The sequence below is a fragment of the Triplophysa rosa genome, linkage group LG1, assembly GCF_024868665.1.
Source record: "Triplophysa rosa linkage group LG1, Trosa_1v2, whole genome shotgun sequence".
In the NCBI taxonomy this organism is placed as follows: Eukaryota; Metazoa; Chordata; class Actinopteri; order Cypriniformes; family Nemacheilidae; genus Triplophysa; species Triplophysa rosa.
Window position 1 is genome coordinate 12,700,364 of NC_079890.1, and position 17,877 is coordinate 12,718,240.

The window sequence follows — 17,877 nt, forward strand, 5'->3', positions numbered from 1 at the left end:
ACGTAAGCTCTGATAAAATACCTTCTATATATGCAAATCACGTGTTTGCAAATCCTTCATATTTGTCATGTTTGTCATAACTTTATTCAATTTTTAACTTTGTCCACATAATGTTTTATAGCCACTGTTTATTATTTTCATTGCACACAGCTTTACACGGAGAATATAGCGATACAGCACATTTCTGTACATACACACACGTGTACTGACAGGTCAGTCACAAAAGGAGAAAAACACACAGAAGCACATTCCAATGACACGTCATCTGTGTTATCCATACATACGACAAACGCACGCATTCCTAAACCCTGTCACACATATGCGGTCCCTCTTTGTGCCCTGGCGTCTCTGTGCTTCTGGGACAAAGATTTTCCAAATGAGACCACCAGCTGACCTCACTCTTTTCCAACAGGGGTTTAAGTGCAAAGCTCAACCTATTGTCTGACTTCCCGCAATGTACTGGCATTAGTGATTTGTACAGAATCTCTGTGTCAATGACTGAGTGTATGAGTGTAATTTGTGTTTTTATCTGTTCTTTTTGCCTGTGCCTTAGGTTTTGTAAAGTCTATAATGGGAAGACGGCGTTGTCTCCCTCACATTCACTCTGCTGACTGGAGCCTTCGAAACCAGGCAGAGAGGCAGGCTGTCAACTTTGTACTACAGGGTATCGTGCCCATCTATTTGTGTGTGTGTGATGTTACAATATAATACATGTCATTAGGTTTGTGTGAAGGTTATTTTTAAAGATGCTGTGTGTAATTGGAGGATCTATGAACATAAATGCAATATAGTATACACAAAACTGTCTTCAGAGGTGTATAAAGAACTTACATAATGAAGCGTTATGTTTGCATTGCCTTAGAATGAGTTCTTTCTATCTACATACACGGCGGGTCCCCTTACATGGAATTCTCCATGTTGTTTCTACAGTAGCCCTAAACGGACAAACTGCTCTTCAGAGTTTCATAAATACGTTATCTCCTTTGGCAAAGAAGCGAAAACGTGATGACATCTTAGTGCTTTGAAAGGGAGAGGTGGAGTGAGCCGTTGGTTGCAATTCGCAACCTCGCTGTTAGATGCCGCTAAATTTTATACACTGGACCTTTAAATGTCATTCAATGGGCCGGTTGCATAAACTGCTTGGACTAGTCTTAGAAGTAATTCATCTAAATATTTTCTTCAAGACTGGTCATAACTTCTATAAATCACTTACATGAAAAGTTAGATTGGGCTAATTGAAATATGAAAAGTAAGACTGATTAGTCCTAACTAATTGCTAGTCAATAATGCAACTGGGCGTTATCTATTGGCGCTTTTCCATCGCATAGTACTGTACGGTACGGCACGGTACAGCTCACTTTTGGTGGGTTTTCCACTGAGTACAGTACCTAGTACCCAATACATTTTTTAGTACCACCTCGGTTGATGTTCCAAGCGTACTGTACCGATATCAAAATGTGACGTGTTTACACACAGATCACCGATTGGGCAGAGAGAATCATTACCAGCGTCATTGAATTTGCAACGCATGAATACGCATTTTAATATGTAATATTGGCATTTCGTTATATGCTTCGTGCGTGACAGTAAAATGGAGATCGAGACCCTTAACGCAGTGCTAAATGCTACATTAGCTTACCCTCGTGCACCGTCGAGCAAACCAAATGATCGTTGTCTGCTCTTTGCTGTAAGATTTCCCAAACTCTGGTATTTTAGCAGTATTTTGTTTTGCTGCCATCCGCCATCGATGTGCTCCATTACTCCTGTGTTGTGCGTGCGTTTATGTCGCGTTCATAATGATGCTAAGGCAGTAGAGGTGGCGCAACCATGACGATAAGTTTATCATCCCCACCCACTTTGAAACGCTACTAAACTGCTGTGGAAAAGCAAAGTGAGACAAAGTGAAGTGAGCTGTACCGAGCCGAGTCATACTAAACCTGACGGTACCATGCAGTGGAAAAGTGCCATATGATACTAATACTGTATGTTGTGTTTTGTGACCTTCAGGCTCAGCTGCAGATCTTGCCAAAATGGCCATGATCAAAATCTGTTCCCAAGTGTCTTCCACCTCTTACACTGCAAGGTGGTCATTTTGACTTTAATGCTTTTCTATGTGTCTCTTCCCTCAGCTTATCTGTGTGAATCACTTCCCCTGTTTATATTACAGACATTTATCTTTGTTAAGAGCAATGCACCCCTCCCCTCTTTTTCCCACAATTCCTTTCTTTAACTATTAAGATAGAATGCAGAGAATGTAGAGCCTTTTACCGAAACATCTAATGTAATAATGCGATTACACTCCTGAATCTATATACATCATGGATTGGTGGTCATGACCCGGTTATAGCTCTGTGTTGGATTGATAGTTCTGTTGTTTTCAGGTTGGTGGCTCAGATCCACGATGAGCTGCTGTTTGAAGTGGAGATCGCACAAGTCAATGAGTTTGCTGGTGAGGGGGTCCCTCTGTTATAAGAATATTGAAGTCATATATCTTGATTCTTGTTGTAGACCAGTGTCAAAATAAAATAAAATGTGTTTTTCATATATGTATTATAATATGTTGAACAGTATTGGTTAAGAAGACCATGGAATCCCTTCAGCACATCGAAAGTTTAGGAGTGAGTCTCTCCGTAAGTGAGCACCCACGCTTCATGTAAATTACAATTTTTTTTAGCTCAGCACATAAAATTCAGTCATCTGAAAAATCTCAGACACATTCCGATTGCCAATAGAAGCCTTAATCATATCAGAAAGGCTATCAAACAGATCTGTTCACTGTACACGAAAGCTATTCACTGTCACAATGTTTTACTGGTAACCTAATTGCATTTCCTGTCAGCCTCCCCATTTTAAGCCTGGCTTGCATTACAGTAAGGCCGAATGAGGCAGTAGATGTAGGTCAGGGGATGTAGGGGATATAATGATCATTATCACAGGTTAGTTCTCTCTTTGTTCAGGTGCCCCTTAAAGTCTCGGTGTCTACAGGACAGTCATGGGGCTCAATGTGTGAGATGAACCTCTTGTGAACCACTGCAGCTACTTCTCCCCGAGTCTCTTGCTCTTCTTCGCCATCCCATCGCTATGGTAACCGAGCAGCTGCAGCTCCTTATTCTTCCCGTTGACGTATCCGGAGCGATCTGGATCGAACCAGTTCCATTTTTGGGGGCTTCTTTATCTTCCGCTGATTCCTTTTTATCCTTTATTGTTGCACTGTTGGATTATACGGTTCCTCACACTGTAGTATCACTTAGAGTTCCCTTAAATCTGTAATGTTTTTTTTTCTTTACACCCTTATATTGGCTAAACTGTTCACTTTATACCGTATTTCTATTTATTCAGTAGACAAGTATGATTTACGAGTTCAATGTGGTTCTCAGATGTTTAATATACCGATGGGCGTAATTTCAAATGTATTACTGAAGCACGAGCTTGTGTCACTGCTATCTGTCTCTCAGCCAATGTAATGGAACCTCTGTCTCCTGATGAATTTGAATAAACTCGGTCCTTATTAAGTGAGTCTTACTCACTCCATTTGAAACCTGTTAATCTTATCTCTTCCAATTCCTAATTTAGCAGCTGCAGTCCACTGTCCTTGCATTACTTGTGTGTGTAGACAGCCTAGCATCTCTCTGGTAAACACGATGGCCCGATTTTGTGTCTGTGCTGTGATGACCCCACAGAATGCTTCCTATTAACACAAGTACACACCTTTAAAAATTGTTCCATTGTTGCTGTTGTATTTTTAGAGGCTGAGATGGCTGTAATAATGTCATGATATCCCTGAAAGCCTGTTCTTAACGGTCTGACACACATATTCATGAACCTCCCACATTTACCCGACTGCATCATGGTGTTTCTTCACACATATTCATTACTAATGCTTTGTTTGGAGCAATTATCCTATCACTGAGATTTGGTTAGGAGAGGATTTTGCTATGGAATGTGTTAGGTATTGTTAGTTATGCGTTTGCATTTTTTTAAAGAATATAATGTGTATATTAGGGCTGTCAAACGATTAATGACGATTAATTACATCCAGAATAAAAAAATGTGTTTAGATAATATGTGTGTGTGCTGTGCATAGTAATTTCGTATTTATAGAAACATTAACATACACATACATGTAATATTTTCCAGATATGTATACATGTGTACGCGTTTATAAATACAGAGTTAATGTGCACAGTAAACAGACATACTTTATATAAACACAAGTTTTTAGTCTGGATGCAATTAATCATTTGGTGGCTCTAGATATATCGCTGCTGTCCTTCTGAAACGGCTCTCACTAAATCCTTGGTGTTTCGAGTCAGATCCGTGAGCGTGGCTTGTTGGTTTTGACTAAATCCTTGGTGTTTCGTGTCTTACTAAACCCTTACACTAACCTAACCATGTAAATTACCCATGCTCCTCCTTGATCTTGCCAAAAAAACAAGGCCGCATGATGACGACAGACTCGAAACACCAAGGATTTAGTGAGAGCCATGTATCTCCATATTTCGTGATTTAAAAAATAATAATAAATCATTATTATTAGTCACGCTTGTCACTGGGTTTTGCAAAAAAATGTAACGAATAAAAGTATTAAAAAGTGCTTGTCAACTTTGACAACACAGTATTTAAAGGGACAGTTCACCCAAAAATGAAAATTCTATCACCATTTATTCACCCTCAAGTTTTTCCAAACCTGTATACATTTCTTTGTTCTGTTGAACACAAAGAAAGATATTTTGGAACAACGTTAGCTATTTTCAGTTCTGGGACATCATTCACTACCATAGTAGAAACAATATTGTATGTTTTTTTGTTCTGTTTAATACAAAATTAGACATTTTGAAGAATTTAGGAAAGCAAACAGTTGTGGGGCACCTTTGACTTCCATTTAAATTTTTCCTACTATGGTAGTCAATGATGTCCCAGAACTGAAAATTGCTAACATTCTTCAAAATATCCCCCTTTGTGTTTAGCAGAACAAAGACATTTATACAGGTCTGGAACAACTTGAGGGTGAGTAAATGATGACAGAGTTTTCATTTTTGGGTAGAGTAGGCCTTTAAACATTTCAAAAGTACACTAAAACAGTTGTGTTAAAACAACACATCAAACACACTTGTGTTGTCCTTAACTGAACACATCTTTATGATATTTCATTTATTTTACACAAAATCAACACACAATGTGTTAAATAGTGTGACATAAACGCATGTTAAAGCATGTTAATATTTAACATTTAATTAATTTAATTAACATGCAAAATTTGTGTAACTTGAGGCCAGATTTACTAACAGTTTACTGCAGAGCAAACGGCTCTTTTGGCATAAAAAATACTGTCTGTATTTACTAAAGACACGTTGTGAAAATTAGTGCTGAAAAGGCGAAAATAGCTGTATTTAAATGAATCACGCAACGGAATTTACTAAGGTTTGTGCTCGTCATTGTACTGGTACTTGCGGCTTTATTTAGCGGCCAACTAAGCATGTCTTAAACCCTGCGCTAATTTGGCTCTTACTAGATGGCCATTATGAGATTTTGTGCCTGTGTTTTTTAATGTGCGCCTTTCTAGTAAATCACCCACAGAAATCTCCAGTCTCGTATGCGCTTTTTTGAAGTTGCGCTCTCGTGCTATTTTGCCCTGTTTGATACATCTGGCCCTTGGTGTGTGTAGGTATCTTGTTGCTTTCAAAACTTGCCCAGACAAATGTGTACAAGCTTTATGCATCGCACCTTTAATTAATACAGTATTTACATCCCTTTCTTCCATAAATCAGGAAAACTTCTCTTTACATCTTTACAAAGTTCCTGTGTATTAAGGAAATGAAAGGAAAAGAGAAAAAGGGGGGCAAGTAAACAGCAGTTAAAAACAATCAACAAAACCTTCAAGAAAATTAAAATAAATCAAGGCTGTACAATGATTTCAGACTCAAAGAACCATCAGGTGATCACTGCAACCAAACAGGTAAAGCAAGGTCAGATTTGCCACGCTGAAAACCTCAAACCTCTTTACACCCACTCTTTATTGTTATGCCACACCCACCCCTACACTAGACACACCCCCAATTGTGGCAACTGACCCCACTCCTATGTAGGGCTGCATATCATTTCCCTGCTGTGCTTTGGGTGGGTTTGTCTCTACAGTTACAAGCAGCCAATGACTGAAACTGTTCGGCATGCTGACATGATAGGAACAAATAATGCCAACTTACACCTTGTAAACATGTGGACTGAAACAAAGAAGTATTACAGCAATCTTGTAAAATTACCTCATAAGTGCCATACATTTCCCAGGGATTTACCCGTAACAGACATTCACCTACAGTTCGGATGCCCCCTTATAAACTCAGTGCTGAGAGGATGGCAGGGACTCTGAAAGTTGCTTTGCTCTAATTGGCACAAATGTGAGTTGATTATAGATATTGGAAACTCAGTTTGCAGTTGTTTCCCAAAGAGTGTCGTTTTTTTTTCCGTTTTTGTAAAGATCTTAAAATCATTATCTTTATATAGTTTTTGATACAAAATGATCACAAAATGTCCCCAGATGCTATTTACAGTAAATTACACTTTACACATATTAAAATGTTAATAAAAAAGGTTAATTGTTCTTTATTTTCCATAAAATCATAAAAGCTTCATATGAACCTGTGCGTGTTGCGCCATTTGGGAAATCGGTGGAGTTGATTCTGGTTTCGATCACTGAAGCAGACTGTTTGAGTCCTGTGGAATTGAGATTGACCAATAACGCGTCAGAGCTCGGCGTAACTTTCAGAGGTCCTTTACATCACTCGGTCAAACGTGTTCGCTTTTATGGGCTTTGGATCAGTACAACACAACAGGCCACAGTAAACTGAAGAATTCGTCTTAAAGATGCAACATGTTAAACATGTTAGTTGTAATTAGAAACAATGACATATAAAATAATAAGAATATACAAACAAAATTCACATTCACACCTTGGCTTGCCTGCGTTGATGTTGCTGTGCCAATACTAATAACATAATTGTGACTGTCACCAGTAAAGTATGAGGGATTGAACATCTTTGCATCATTTGAACACTTTTAAGTCCAGGTTTTTTTATATCTCATGGATCATGTTATTTTTCAACTGTGATACTTTGCATTATTGCTTAATTAAATGGCACGTGGGCTTGATTTCCAAATCTGTCCTACAAATATGGAGTCATTGCAACGACTGTACATTTCAAAATCGAAGAGCAAAAGAATGAAATACAGCAAACAGCTCAACTTTGGCAAATGTAACTCTACTAAAATAATATTAATACATTATAATGGATCATAAGCATACGGGACACCCTTAGCCAAAAAAATAACAAAATAACCAATAAAACAATTACTCAAATATGCTGCAAGTGCTTTCAATTAGAAATATGAAGGGAGAGCTACTCCACACTATCACATACAGAGTCACCGTGATGACACAAGACAATATCTGGCATTGTGCATCTTCCCATCTCCACCCCTCCATTCATGTAGCAGCTATCCGAGGTAAATTAATCATTGAGAACTTTCAACCTTTCTCTTTAACCCACACCCTAGAAATGTATATACAAAAACTGCACTTTGCTTCCTCATGGGTAAAACCCCAGTTTTATTATACTTCCGTCAGAACAGTCTCGATCACTTGAAAACTTTCAGCATACAAATTGCAGAAACATTCAGCAGCCGTTTGTTATCTAATGAGACCTTTGACTGTTTCGGTTGCTTCTGAGGTATCGATCTAAACCCTTCACCCAGCGTCCTTCGCACAAACTGCACACGTACATCCTATTTAGTTGAGCCTTTAGCGTGTGCAAAAGTCTTAGCGTGTGCAAAACTAGTGGCATGATCAGGGCTGGTCAACAGATTTAGTTAACCCGAGCAGTGATCAGTGTTCTTGCACTTGCTTGCAATTTTAGCATTACAGTAAGGCTCTGGTAACAATACATGCACCTTATACTGGAAATTCCCAACCCCATGCTAACTGCATTCAGAATAATACGCTTTTAAAGTCAAGGCATTTGCCTTACAGCAGAATAACACTCGCGGCAAAAGGTCCAAAATACATCACCGTTCAAATCTGGATCTTTGAAAAACGTAATACATTACTGATTTCCGTGTACATTCACATCTGCCAGGACTGTGGTTGATCCTATTAAGACTAATGAGCGATAAATACCATTTGTGTGGTTTTCTGTCAATATGAACCTTGAATTAATTCATTCCAAATGTATACTGTACCTGATAGGGTTAGGCTATAGAGTATGAGATGATTTCCGCATTCATATTTTCATGCAATACTTTGTAACAGAACAGCACACAAATGATTCTGAAAACCTTACATAGTAAATATCTCAGATATGTGGAATCTGTTGCTTATTAGCTTTATGCTTACGCAGGCAACGTTCATACTGATGGTGTGAACAACATCACTTCACTTCATTTTTTTATCAGCCCAACCTTTCCACTCAATTTCCACTCAAATGCAGTTTCACTGAACATTTATCATGTGGTCTGTTTTAAGGGAGACAGGTGAATGCTAGTTTGTCTAGTTCGACTGGCAAATCTGTGTCTTTAAAGTGTCTGAAATTGCTGTTTTGGTGCCTTATTCATTGTCAACCCACATGGCTAATTTAGGAATGTCCTTCCTCGGCTAATCCTTTATCAAAACAGTGCATTCTATCATTGGTTAATACAAACATGGGCTTCTTACTCTAGAAAAGGACATCTCACCATATTCTAAAACGACAGAACAATCAAGTATTTTAGAATAAACTTAAATGAAATAAAAGTAACAGTTCCACTTTTAAGACTTGCCATGTGAAAGATAGTGTTTTCTTGCTCATTTTCCTTCAAAGACGTTTCATGCAACAACAACTTCTTTGAACAATGAAGCACACACGTTTGGTATATGTTCCGTTTAAAAAAAGAAGCTTGTTTTACATAGTTTTAAATATAGTTTAGTTATTTTCCAGGGCAGGCACTGTACGCACAAACCAGGTACAAAGGCATGCCACACACTTGCATTGCTCTTGCATTCTACTGTTGGCAACTGTGATGTCATTGAAGCAGCAAACTGGTGGGTAATCCTATTATTTGGTTGACCCCGCCCACGTCACATTCTAAGACACGCCCATAATCTCCACACTGCTACTGTGACATCACCGAGGGAAGTATGGGGTAGTACAAGCTCGGACGAAAAAGGCAGTGCAAAAAGTGGGGCATGCAGAAAGGGGGCTTGGGTTAAAGGGTGGGGACGTAAGGGAGGGAGGGGTCTGGCCCAGGGTTGCAGTCAGATTTTTGGATGGGGGTGGGGTTAAAGTCAAGTCAAGGAAAACTGGTGAGGTTCATGTTTTTTTTGCACTACATGTTACTTCTTTGTATATATATTTCTTATCACATTTAGTTTTTTTTACTTTATACAACAGTATGTCACAGATGAGGCTCATTGTGGTTTGTATCTCTTACTCTGCTGGTACTATAATAGGAAGATGGAGACGGAGAGAGATTATGGGTATGTTGTGTATATATGTATTAAAACGTTTTTCATATACATATTGAATAGTTGCAGGATATAAAGTCATATATTGTATACTCATACAGTTTGATTTGAACATTTATCCAAATTTAGATTTGTGCTCAGTTGAATTTATGTTCCATCATATTGCTTCTGTTATGTCGCCCAAGATCATTTTAAATACGCTTCATACCTGTTCGCATTTTATTCTAATTTTGATCATCATATTTTGAATATTGCATTAAAGCATTACGACAATTCAGATTTTAACCCTAAATGGTGACGCTATCCGCAAAGTATACATAAGTTTAATTAAGTACTTTTTAAAGCTTTATTTAACCCCAGTACACAAATTGGAGTGTGTTAAAATTCTGATTTATGAATTTGAATGCATAGGAAATGAGTGTACATTCACATACTTATAATCATATTTCAGGTTAATTTCGATTTTTAACAGTAATTATATCTGTAAGCTTAAATTCACTGCAAATGAAAGATTTTCTTTTATATTTACCATGAAATAACTTACAGATTTTTTTAATGTTGGTACTGTAGCTCAACCATAGACTGTATAAAACATGGACGTAGTGTCCTCGACGTCAACAGTGGGTTTGTGAATAGCAATTTTGAAGCCTAAAGTGGGCGGAGCCTGTTGTCGCCATCTTGGCAGCACGTCACTCCCGGATAATAAAAAAGGCGGGATGTGGGTGGAGCTGAGGTGCCTGGTTGATGAAACCACTTGTCACTCAAGTGGCCACGCCCTTAATTAAGCAGAATGTTAAGGCTTAATATAATTTAAACGGATGAGTTATAAAAAAATTCACCCCCATCACAGTTGTCATGAAGGCAAAATTAGCTATATAGACCAAAATCATTTTTGTACCAGGCTGTAAACATGTTTTTTTCTGCTATAAAGTTGGGCATTTTAACATGGGGCTCAATGAGATTCTGCTCTGTTTTGGAGCCAGTCTCTAGCGGCCAGTCAATGAATTGCAGTTTAAGTCACTTCCGTGTTGGTTTCACGAGAGAGACCGGAAGGTTGCTGCTCGAGCTCAACACAAAGAACATGCTCGACCAACATGGAAACAAAGACTATGCTACAAAGTTGTGACTGATAGACACAAGGGGAGCACAGACAGTTAGAAAAGACATGCTGTGCTTCGGACAGACTTACAGTTCCTACCAGACTGCTGCTGTTTGATGGTTCAGACACGTTCTTCGGTATTTCCTCAGAAAAGGTGGATCAAACTTTTCTACCTCCAGTCCCTACGTCCACTACTTCATGAACTGTTTTGAAGTGATATTTGCTACTTTATGGATTGGCTCTTAAGATGGCTTGGAAAAGCGTCAGAGGCAGAAATAAGATGTCTCGTTTGATTTTCGTGTTTTAAAGAAAGTTCACTGAAGAAACGTATTTTGATCCAAACAACATTACTGGACTTGGATATGGTGTTTTAGGGTGTAAAGATGAACATGAAAAGAGACATTTTTAGTGTGATAAAAGGAATGAAACATCCATTAAAAATGAGCATAAAAAAATAAAATTGTTGGAAAACAACATAAATAAATAGGTAGAAAAGGACCAGGTCAGCGGATGGTTCAGGGTCATTGCCGGCGGCGTTGTTTATATTCTATCTTTCACATTTATGTTAACTTTCTGTCTCTCACTCTTCGTGAAGCTGTAATCTGTACCGGCTGTAGCGAATCTGGAAGAAGAGCCTCTCCAGCGGTGAGCGGGTCATCCCTGGCAGCGTGTAGTCCTCAGTCTCTCCCACTCGCCGGAAACCCAATGACTCATACAGCTTGTGGGCGGCCATCTTGACTGCCGTCGTTCCCAGAACCACGGCCGAGTAGTTGTTTAACATGGCAAATTCTAGAACGCGTCGACCCAGAGCTTTGGCGATGCCTTTTCCACGGAAGCGAGAGTCCACAGACATGCGACGGAGTTCCACTGTGTTGTCTTCTTCTCGGCCTTGAGCTGCCACGATGCCCACCACTTGGCCTTGCAGAACTGCCACCCAGAAACATGAACCTGCCGGATTTAAAAAGAAATTCAATTTGTCTTAAAGCAAGAAAGCGTTTATACACTCTGCAGATGATATTCTCCTCTGGATTAATGATGTAGAGCCTTTTTAACCTCGTTAAATCCATTCAGTCCTAGACCTACTGAAATCAATTTGTCTTATATTCTAAATTCCTTCGTTGTAAAACAATCCATTGATTTCTTTGGCATTCCTTGATTTACTCTCATGTTATTCTAAACCTGTATTACTTTTTTTCTTCTGCAGAACACAGAAGATATTTTGAAGAATGTTGGTAATCTAAAAACAACATTTCCCCCTATTGACTTCCTTTTTATGGACACAAACCACTAAAACATTTCTCAAAATATCCAATAAAAAGCTATATATAACCAGGAGTGTCATTTTTTTCACAAATGGTGTACTGTACCTTGAAAATGCTTAAATGACTTGCATTTGATTTTGGAAAAAGTGCAATTGTGATGTCATAATCTAATTTATTGTGAATGTCATTTATTCTTTGTGTCATGTTGCAGTGAGTGTCCTGTCATGAAAGCGTGAGCTCCAGGGCTAAGGACTATTAATCACTGCAGGGCTGGACGTTCTGCTTCACCCCCATTAGGTTTGATGTTGAACACCAATACATTTGCATAACCCCAACCCCAGCTGTATGATGAGTACATTTTCTAGTAGCAATGATAGCCGCATATGCTGTAAATTCACTTTTACGCAGAAATACATTTCATCGTTAAAAAATGTATATGCAATTTTAACATCAAAAAAGACTTTAAATTGTGTATAGCCTACATGCATTAGAATTCTGTATGTTACCGAGTATTATAGTATTATAAAAGCCAGTCAGTATAGACGAATAATGCATTAAAGAAGCATCCATCTCACCCTGACCGCTAGCCCACATATTTGTCTAACATTCCCTCCTTAGAGATGCTGGATATCGCATTAGCATAGCAAGAGAGAAAATCCCTTGGGAGAATTCTTTGTCTGCATGCTGCCACTACACAAAACTACCATACATACTCACAGCGGGGCTTTGATTCACACCTTCCCCCATTTCCTAACCCAAGTCTTCAATCCTCTCTTTCAGCTGGACTCAATAAGACGCCTGTACGTTGCAGACGCGCAGAAATTCTGGGCAGCGTGATTCTGACGACCAATGTTTGACTAAAAGAACCTACTAATGCAGTGATTATAAGTACCCTCATATATTAGGTTGTAGGTATTTTGGGCACAGAGTCTATTCTAAGCCCTTCCTCGAAAATTAAACTCATAGCAAATAATTAAAAGTCATCACTGGTTCAGACTTGTGTCTTTTCTTCATTTGGATAGGTCAGTTTATCACATATTTAACTGTACTTCCTTTTAGACATCAGTCGTATTTAAAGCCACGCTAATACTTGATCTATAACTTGCTTTACATACTAATATCTAATAGGCTTCACACACCATGAGTGGTCTGTAGCTATGGGGAGCTATTTTGTGTGTGTGCTCTCTAGTGCTTCTATGCATATGTGACGTGTTGTGTTATAGCATTTGTTACCGCATAAAAGGCAACCTGCTTTTTTATTTACTTGTTTTTCATGTCTAAAATCATTTCTTGACATCCTTCAATCAATGGCGAGTGTCTCTGAAGGTGTTCCATCTAAGCCTTGACTAATGGAATCTTATTTGCAGTGGAATATTTCAATCGGGGCATATATGCTCAGGCCAAAGTTAATCAATCAAGGATGTGAACTGCAAGGACCTGCTTTGGCAAGCATTTCCTTCTCCTCGGAGTAATAAAAAATGCAGTTTGTCACTAAACTGGAAATGCTTGTGCTCACAATTAGGACAGAAGTATTTTTATTATTGTGTGGGTGACAGGGATCAAAAATGATGGTTGTAATTCTGAGGTTGCCGCAATACAGTTTCAGTGTATCAGCATTTTTTCGAGCAGGTAATCAATAGGGCCATGTGACTCTGGACAGTTATCCAAAGCAGAACTGAGAAAGACTTTCTGCATATTTTATGAGTCTTCAGCACTAAAAATCTGCACATCAGCTATTTAATCCCTCCTGCCCTATAAGAGTGCAGCATTTAACCCCAGTAATACAGATGCTGATGCTGGGACTAAATGATAAATGTCTAAGAAGGCTGGTGTCAGAATTGCATACATTGAACGTGTTCTCTCTCGAGGTAAAATATAGTTGCTATATTAATCCTTCACTTGTGTTTTTTGGCACATTTATTTATTTTGGATGACAAATGTGTGCAACTCGGTATGTAGATGGGAAACTTTTTGACATGAACCCCAATATATCTGAATTTACTATATATAGCTTTTTAGATTACTATACATTTACATGTTAATATTATAGTATAAAGAAATTTGTATTAAATACTAAATGTATGACTTGTTACAGTGACATGAAATGATTACAAAATCTTGTGGTGTTTAACAATCCTTCGTTTACAGGATAGAATACCCAAAAAAGAAATTTCTCTCATTTACTCTCCTCGTGACTTTTATAGAAAAAATATGCAATGAAAATTAACAGTGTCCCTAACATGCTTTGTATTTTCACAGAACAAGGAAAATCATACAGGTTCGTAATAACGTGAGGTTAATAAGTAATGGCAGACTTATTTTTGGGTGAACTAAACTTTTAAAAGCGTGTGTGTGTGTGTATGTGTAAAAACCCTCACCTGTTGGTTTCATGTAATATGCCTCAATGTCAGCCATGTCGGTGTGCAGAGCGCAGTCCAGGTAGTTGAGAATGACTTTTCTGCTGTAGTAATAACGTGCTCCCATGAGAATAAAGGGCATGCAGAAGGTCAGTGTGAAGGATTTGGTCATAACATAGCACATTACTATGGAGAAATGGAAGAAAAATAAACGACACCTGTCAGAAAAAAGAATCAAATGTTTGATTTTTGGCAGAGGAGAGACAAACATACATGTATTCAGAGTAGCAGTGTGCAGAACAATACGACCCCGACCAGGCCAATGGGATGTAATGCGTAATGGAAAAACGACTGATTTAACCGTGTGTCCTGTAAAACAACCCTTTCAAAGTAATATAGCCCTTTTTATACCTCCTGAACGTTTCAGAATAATAATAATGGTGTCCGCATAGCTGTAGCTAAAACCATGGACATCAAGTGTGCGCGTAATGACACTAGAGGGCGCCCTTGAGAACACACTTGTCTCGCTTCATTGCATGTTTCACGCTAGCTACACATTCTGCTACCACTACACGATGTGCACTGTTACTGTCAACATAGATACCTACAGCGAGTCTTTACAGCGCTTATTTAAAGTCACCGAAGCAAACTAAAAATTGGTCTATATGGGTAGTTTAACTTATTTCAAAGAATCATTGTCGTGTTCTTAAAGTACAGTGATGCTGCGTGCTCTGTAATGGTCCGTAGTAACTGGACGACTTTGTCAGTGTCACAAATGTAAAATGGGTTGCTGTCTGGCCGGATCATAAAGCAGTTACAGCCTGTGGTTGAAAACATCATTAGTAAACATAGAAATAAAAACATGAAATAATATCATATTTTAGATAAACTTTAAGTGTTGACTCAAACAGTTAAAAAACACAACATGCGAGCTGAATTCAACAGTTTTCGTGCACATGAGGCGTATGTAGGAAACGCAGCGCCATTGGTGCTCTCGCGCGGGATTCATTCATTCATTCGGCTCGCGCGCACACACGCATTCACCGGCAATGCATGCCGCATGCTCTAAACTGCTGCTGTATTTGTGCCTTCTTTTTTCATATTTACTGGGATTTTTTTTAGCAAAATGCGTCAATTGTTTAAAGATTACGTACGAAGAAAAACTGTTACCATTATAAGCAAAACATTTTTTCAGGTAGTTGGATTGGTGGGATTCTATGTTGGCCAATTAGGTAGGATTCCTTTGATTTTAATTAAATTAATTCATTGTTATATATGTACTTCAGTTCAGAGTTTAATTTCAAATGCGCAGTGACTTTAAATGAGGTACAGATGAATAATACGAAAACCGTTACTCTCATCGTACACCTTTAATTTTGCCACCTACCTGTGAGGAGAGCATAGATACACTGGGTTAGAGTTTGCTGTTTTATACCCCGAAATGCCGAATTGGGTATCCGCTCCATGATTCCCTCGTTGAAGATCCGGCGCACCATCTCATGGTCTGAGCGTTCAAATTCACGAATAACCTGGTTCCGTTTTTCCACCTTACTCTCGCGCGCACTGTGAGAAGGCGAAGAAGAGGACGTCCACATTTGCGAGGAGGAAACTATAATTGAATCTTTTTTGGTCCCAGGTATGGCCTCATGATCGTCTGCAACGATTTTTGTCTCGCAAACCATTTTGGGAGACGAACAATGCATGCAACTGGCCTGAAATTAACTGGAATTGGGGAGAAAAAAAGGAAAAGATGGATGATGGTTTTCTTTGTTATGGAAAGAAAAAAGACTGATGTACTGCTGCAACCCGGAGCTTCCCCGCGACCAAGACTTGCCGGTGCATCACGGTGTATTTATAATGCGCCAAACCCCGCATTCAGATTCTAGGGTGTGGGCGTTCTCTGCATCTCGCTGATTGGATGCAGCACCGCGTCACATGACAGTGGTGGGAGGCGAGAATACAAAAGAAACACCCTAGAGTGTCTGTCTTTTTAAAACAGTATTTTTTTCATCCGTCAGCACACCGGCGAAATTCCTCATATGCGTATTTTGGGGGAGGGGTACGGAAACGGGGTAAACCGATGGCTTCATATGATTATGATGCCTTTGGAACACACGAGGTCTCGCCACGAGCTCCGCATATTCTTGTAGATGACAACGTCATAAAACGCCTCGGCTTTCCCGCATGAGACAAAGCTGCGCAACATTAGTGAGCACATAACGCCGTATGTGACGGCCGTCTGACACATTTTACAAGATGCGCGTGCATATATTGATGCTTGGATCGGATGTCAGAGGTTCGTTCTCTGCCGTCTGCATTTACCGACGTGCAGCTGATTGCTTCTTTTTTGAGTGTGTGAGTGACACACATATGCTGCACTGTTACTACGGACGATTTAAGTTCAAACAGCACACCTTTTTTCTTGTGACCTTTGTGTTTCTTTCTATTATTTTCTTATGGTTTAAACAATAGGCTATGCCACAGTAATAATGCATGCAGGGGAACGCGAATTGTGGGATGTTTTACATGTATACCTCTCCCATATCACACGAGGAACGTTTTATTTTATCATTAACTTTACATGCAACAAACATTCAACGCACCTGCTAAAGGTCATTTTTCGTATTACGACATTATCGAGCTTTAAATGTCTTTACGATGCCTTAATGCGTGACTGATGCCCAAAAAGAAATCGCCTCGATTTGTATGGGTCGCATTCCAATCGTATTGTACAAAACTAGTTTAGACTGGATCTCACGCACCCTCTCTCCCAGCCCCTCCTAGAGAGTAGAAGAGTCGCATTTTCCCCGAATGTTTGAACGTGTATATCCTGCGTATTTTGCGTGCATCCAAATGCGAATGTGACATCTACATATCGAACTTAATGTACGCGTGTTGTGGCTCCTGAAGACGCGATCTTTTTCTCAGCATCTGCTGTGCACGCGGGCAGGCTGGTGATGCCCACGGGCATGCGCGTGTCATGCAGAACCTAGCGAGGCGTGAACTGCATTTTTTTTTTCATTTCCCCAGTGTATCCTCAAATGCACAGCTACTGTAGGCATGCTGTTCTTAATACTACTATGTATATTATTATTTTACAAGTATACTGATTTAATAAGGATACAGTGTTTGAGAGCATGCATGCAAGAACACTATGTTCTTGCTTATCAAGTCTGTCTGACCTAAAATTAGATCCTATAGTATATTAGTACAGTCCAATAGTATAGAGAGTGCATCTCTCAGGGAAAATGCAATGTCCAGGTGCACGGCTCTTTAAAACTTAAGGATGACCATGACACTGGTTCAGGTTAAAAAGTCTTATTAACAGATACTGTATGTGCTATATGTAGCCTACATTTTTAATGGCTTGTACAGTTTTTACACTTGCGTTGCATTGCATGTTTATTTTTTGAGTGCAACCACCAAAGCTTAAACAGCATTGATAAAGCTGAATGAGACAGAAAGGAAATTATAGTGAATGAGCACAATCTGCTTTGATTAGATGATTAGATTAGAATGGAACATGACATTAAAACTGAACTTAACACAACTTCAAACCAACCCATCTGAGTGACTATTAAAAGTAATCGTTGGTCCTTTTTAAACAAGGGTATGAGGCAACCCTCGGTACTAAGGCTATAGTGTTAGCATTGCTCAACACAAGAA

The 17,877-nt window shown here is 39.0% G+C and overlaps 2 protein-coding genes across 2 annotated transcripts in view; one reads left to right on the forward strand and one right to left on the reverse strand.

Moving 5' to 3' along the window:
- poln (polymerase (DNA directed) nu) overlaps nt 1–4,670 on the forward strand; it is a 42,915-nt gene extending 38,245 nt beyond the window's left edge. Inside the window, exons 21-25 of the mRNA XM_057363389.1 lie at nt 554–664; nt 2,008–2,083; nt 2,382–2,449; nt 2,569–2,630; nt 2,958–4,670. Of these exons, the coding sequence (XP_057219372.1) occupies nt 554–664; nt 2,008–2,083; nt 2,382–2,449; nt 2,569–2,630; nt 2,958–3,026 (386 nt within the window). The 3' untranslated portion in view covers nt 3,027–4,670. The remainder of the gene's footprint in view (nt 1–553; nt 665–2,007; nt 2,084–2,381; nt 2,450–2,568; nt 2,631–2,957) is intronic.
- A 1,033-nt stretch (nt 4,671–5,703) lies between these two features.
- On the reverse strand, nt 5,704–17,131 carry nat8l (N-acetyltransferase 8-like). Its single transcript, XM_057339451.1, has 3 exons — nt 15,599–17,131; nt 14,233–14,397; nt 5,704–11,540 (listed from the first exon to the last, which is right to left on the reverse strand). The coding sequence occupies exons 1-3, from the start codon at nt 15,912–15,914 to the stop codon at nt 11,173–11,175; spliced, it is 849 nt and encodes a 282-aa protein (XP_057195434.1). The 5' UTR covers nt 15,915–17,131; the 3' UTR covers nt 5,704–11,172.
- Nucleotides 17,132–17,877: the final 746 nt, after the last annotated feature.

What these genes read in the sequence shown, in the direction of transcription:
- nat8l (XM_057339451.1), bottom strand. Translation starts at nt 15,914, where the DNA reads ATGCATTGTTCGTCTCCCAAAATGGTTTGCGAGACAAAAATCGTTGCA. An exon ending in TATCTATGCTCTCCTCACAG is followed by an intron (nt 14,398 to 15,598) that starts GTAGGTGGCAAA and finishes ATTTCTCCATAG; the next exon opens with TAATGTGCTATGTTATGACC. An exon ending in ATATTACATGAAACCAACAG is followed by an intron (nt 11,541 to 14,232) that starts GTGAGGGTTTTT and finishes TAAATCCGGCAG; the next exon opens with GTTCATGTTTCTGGGTGGCA.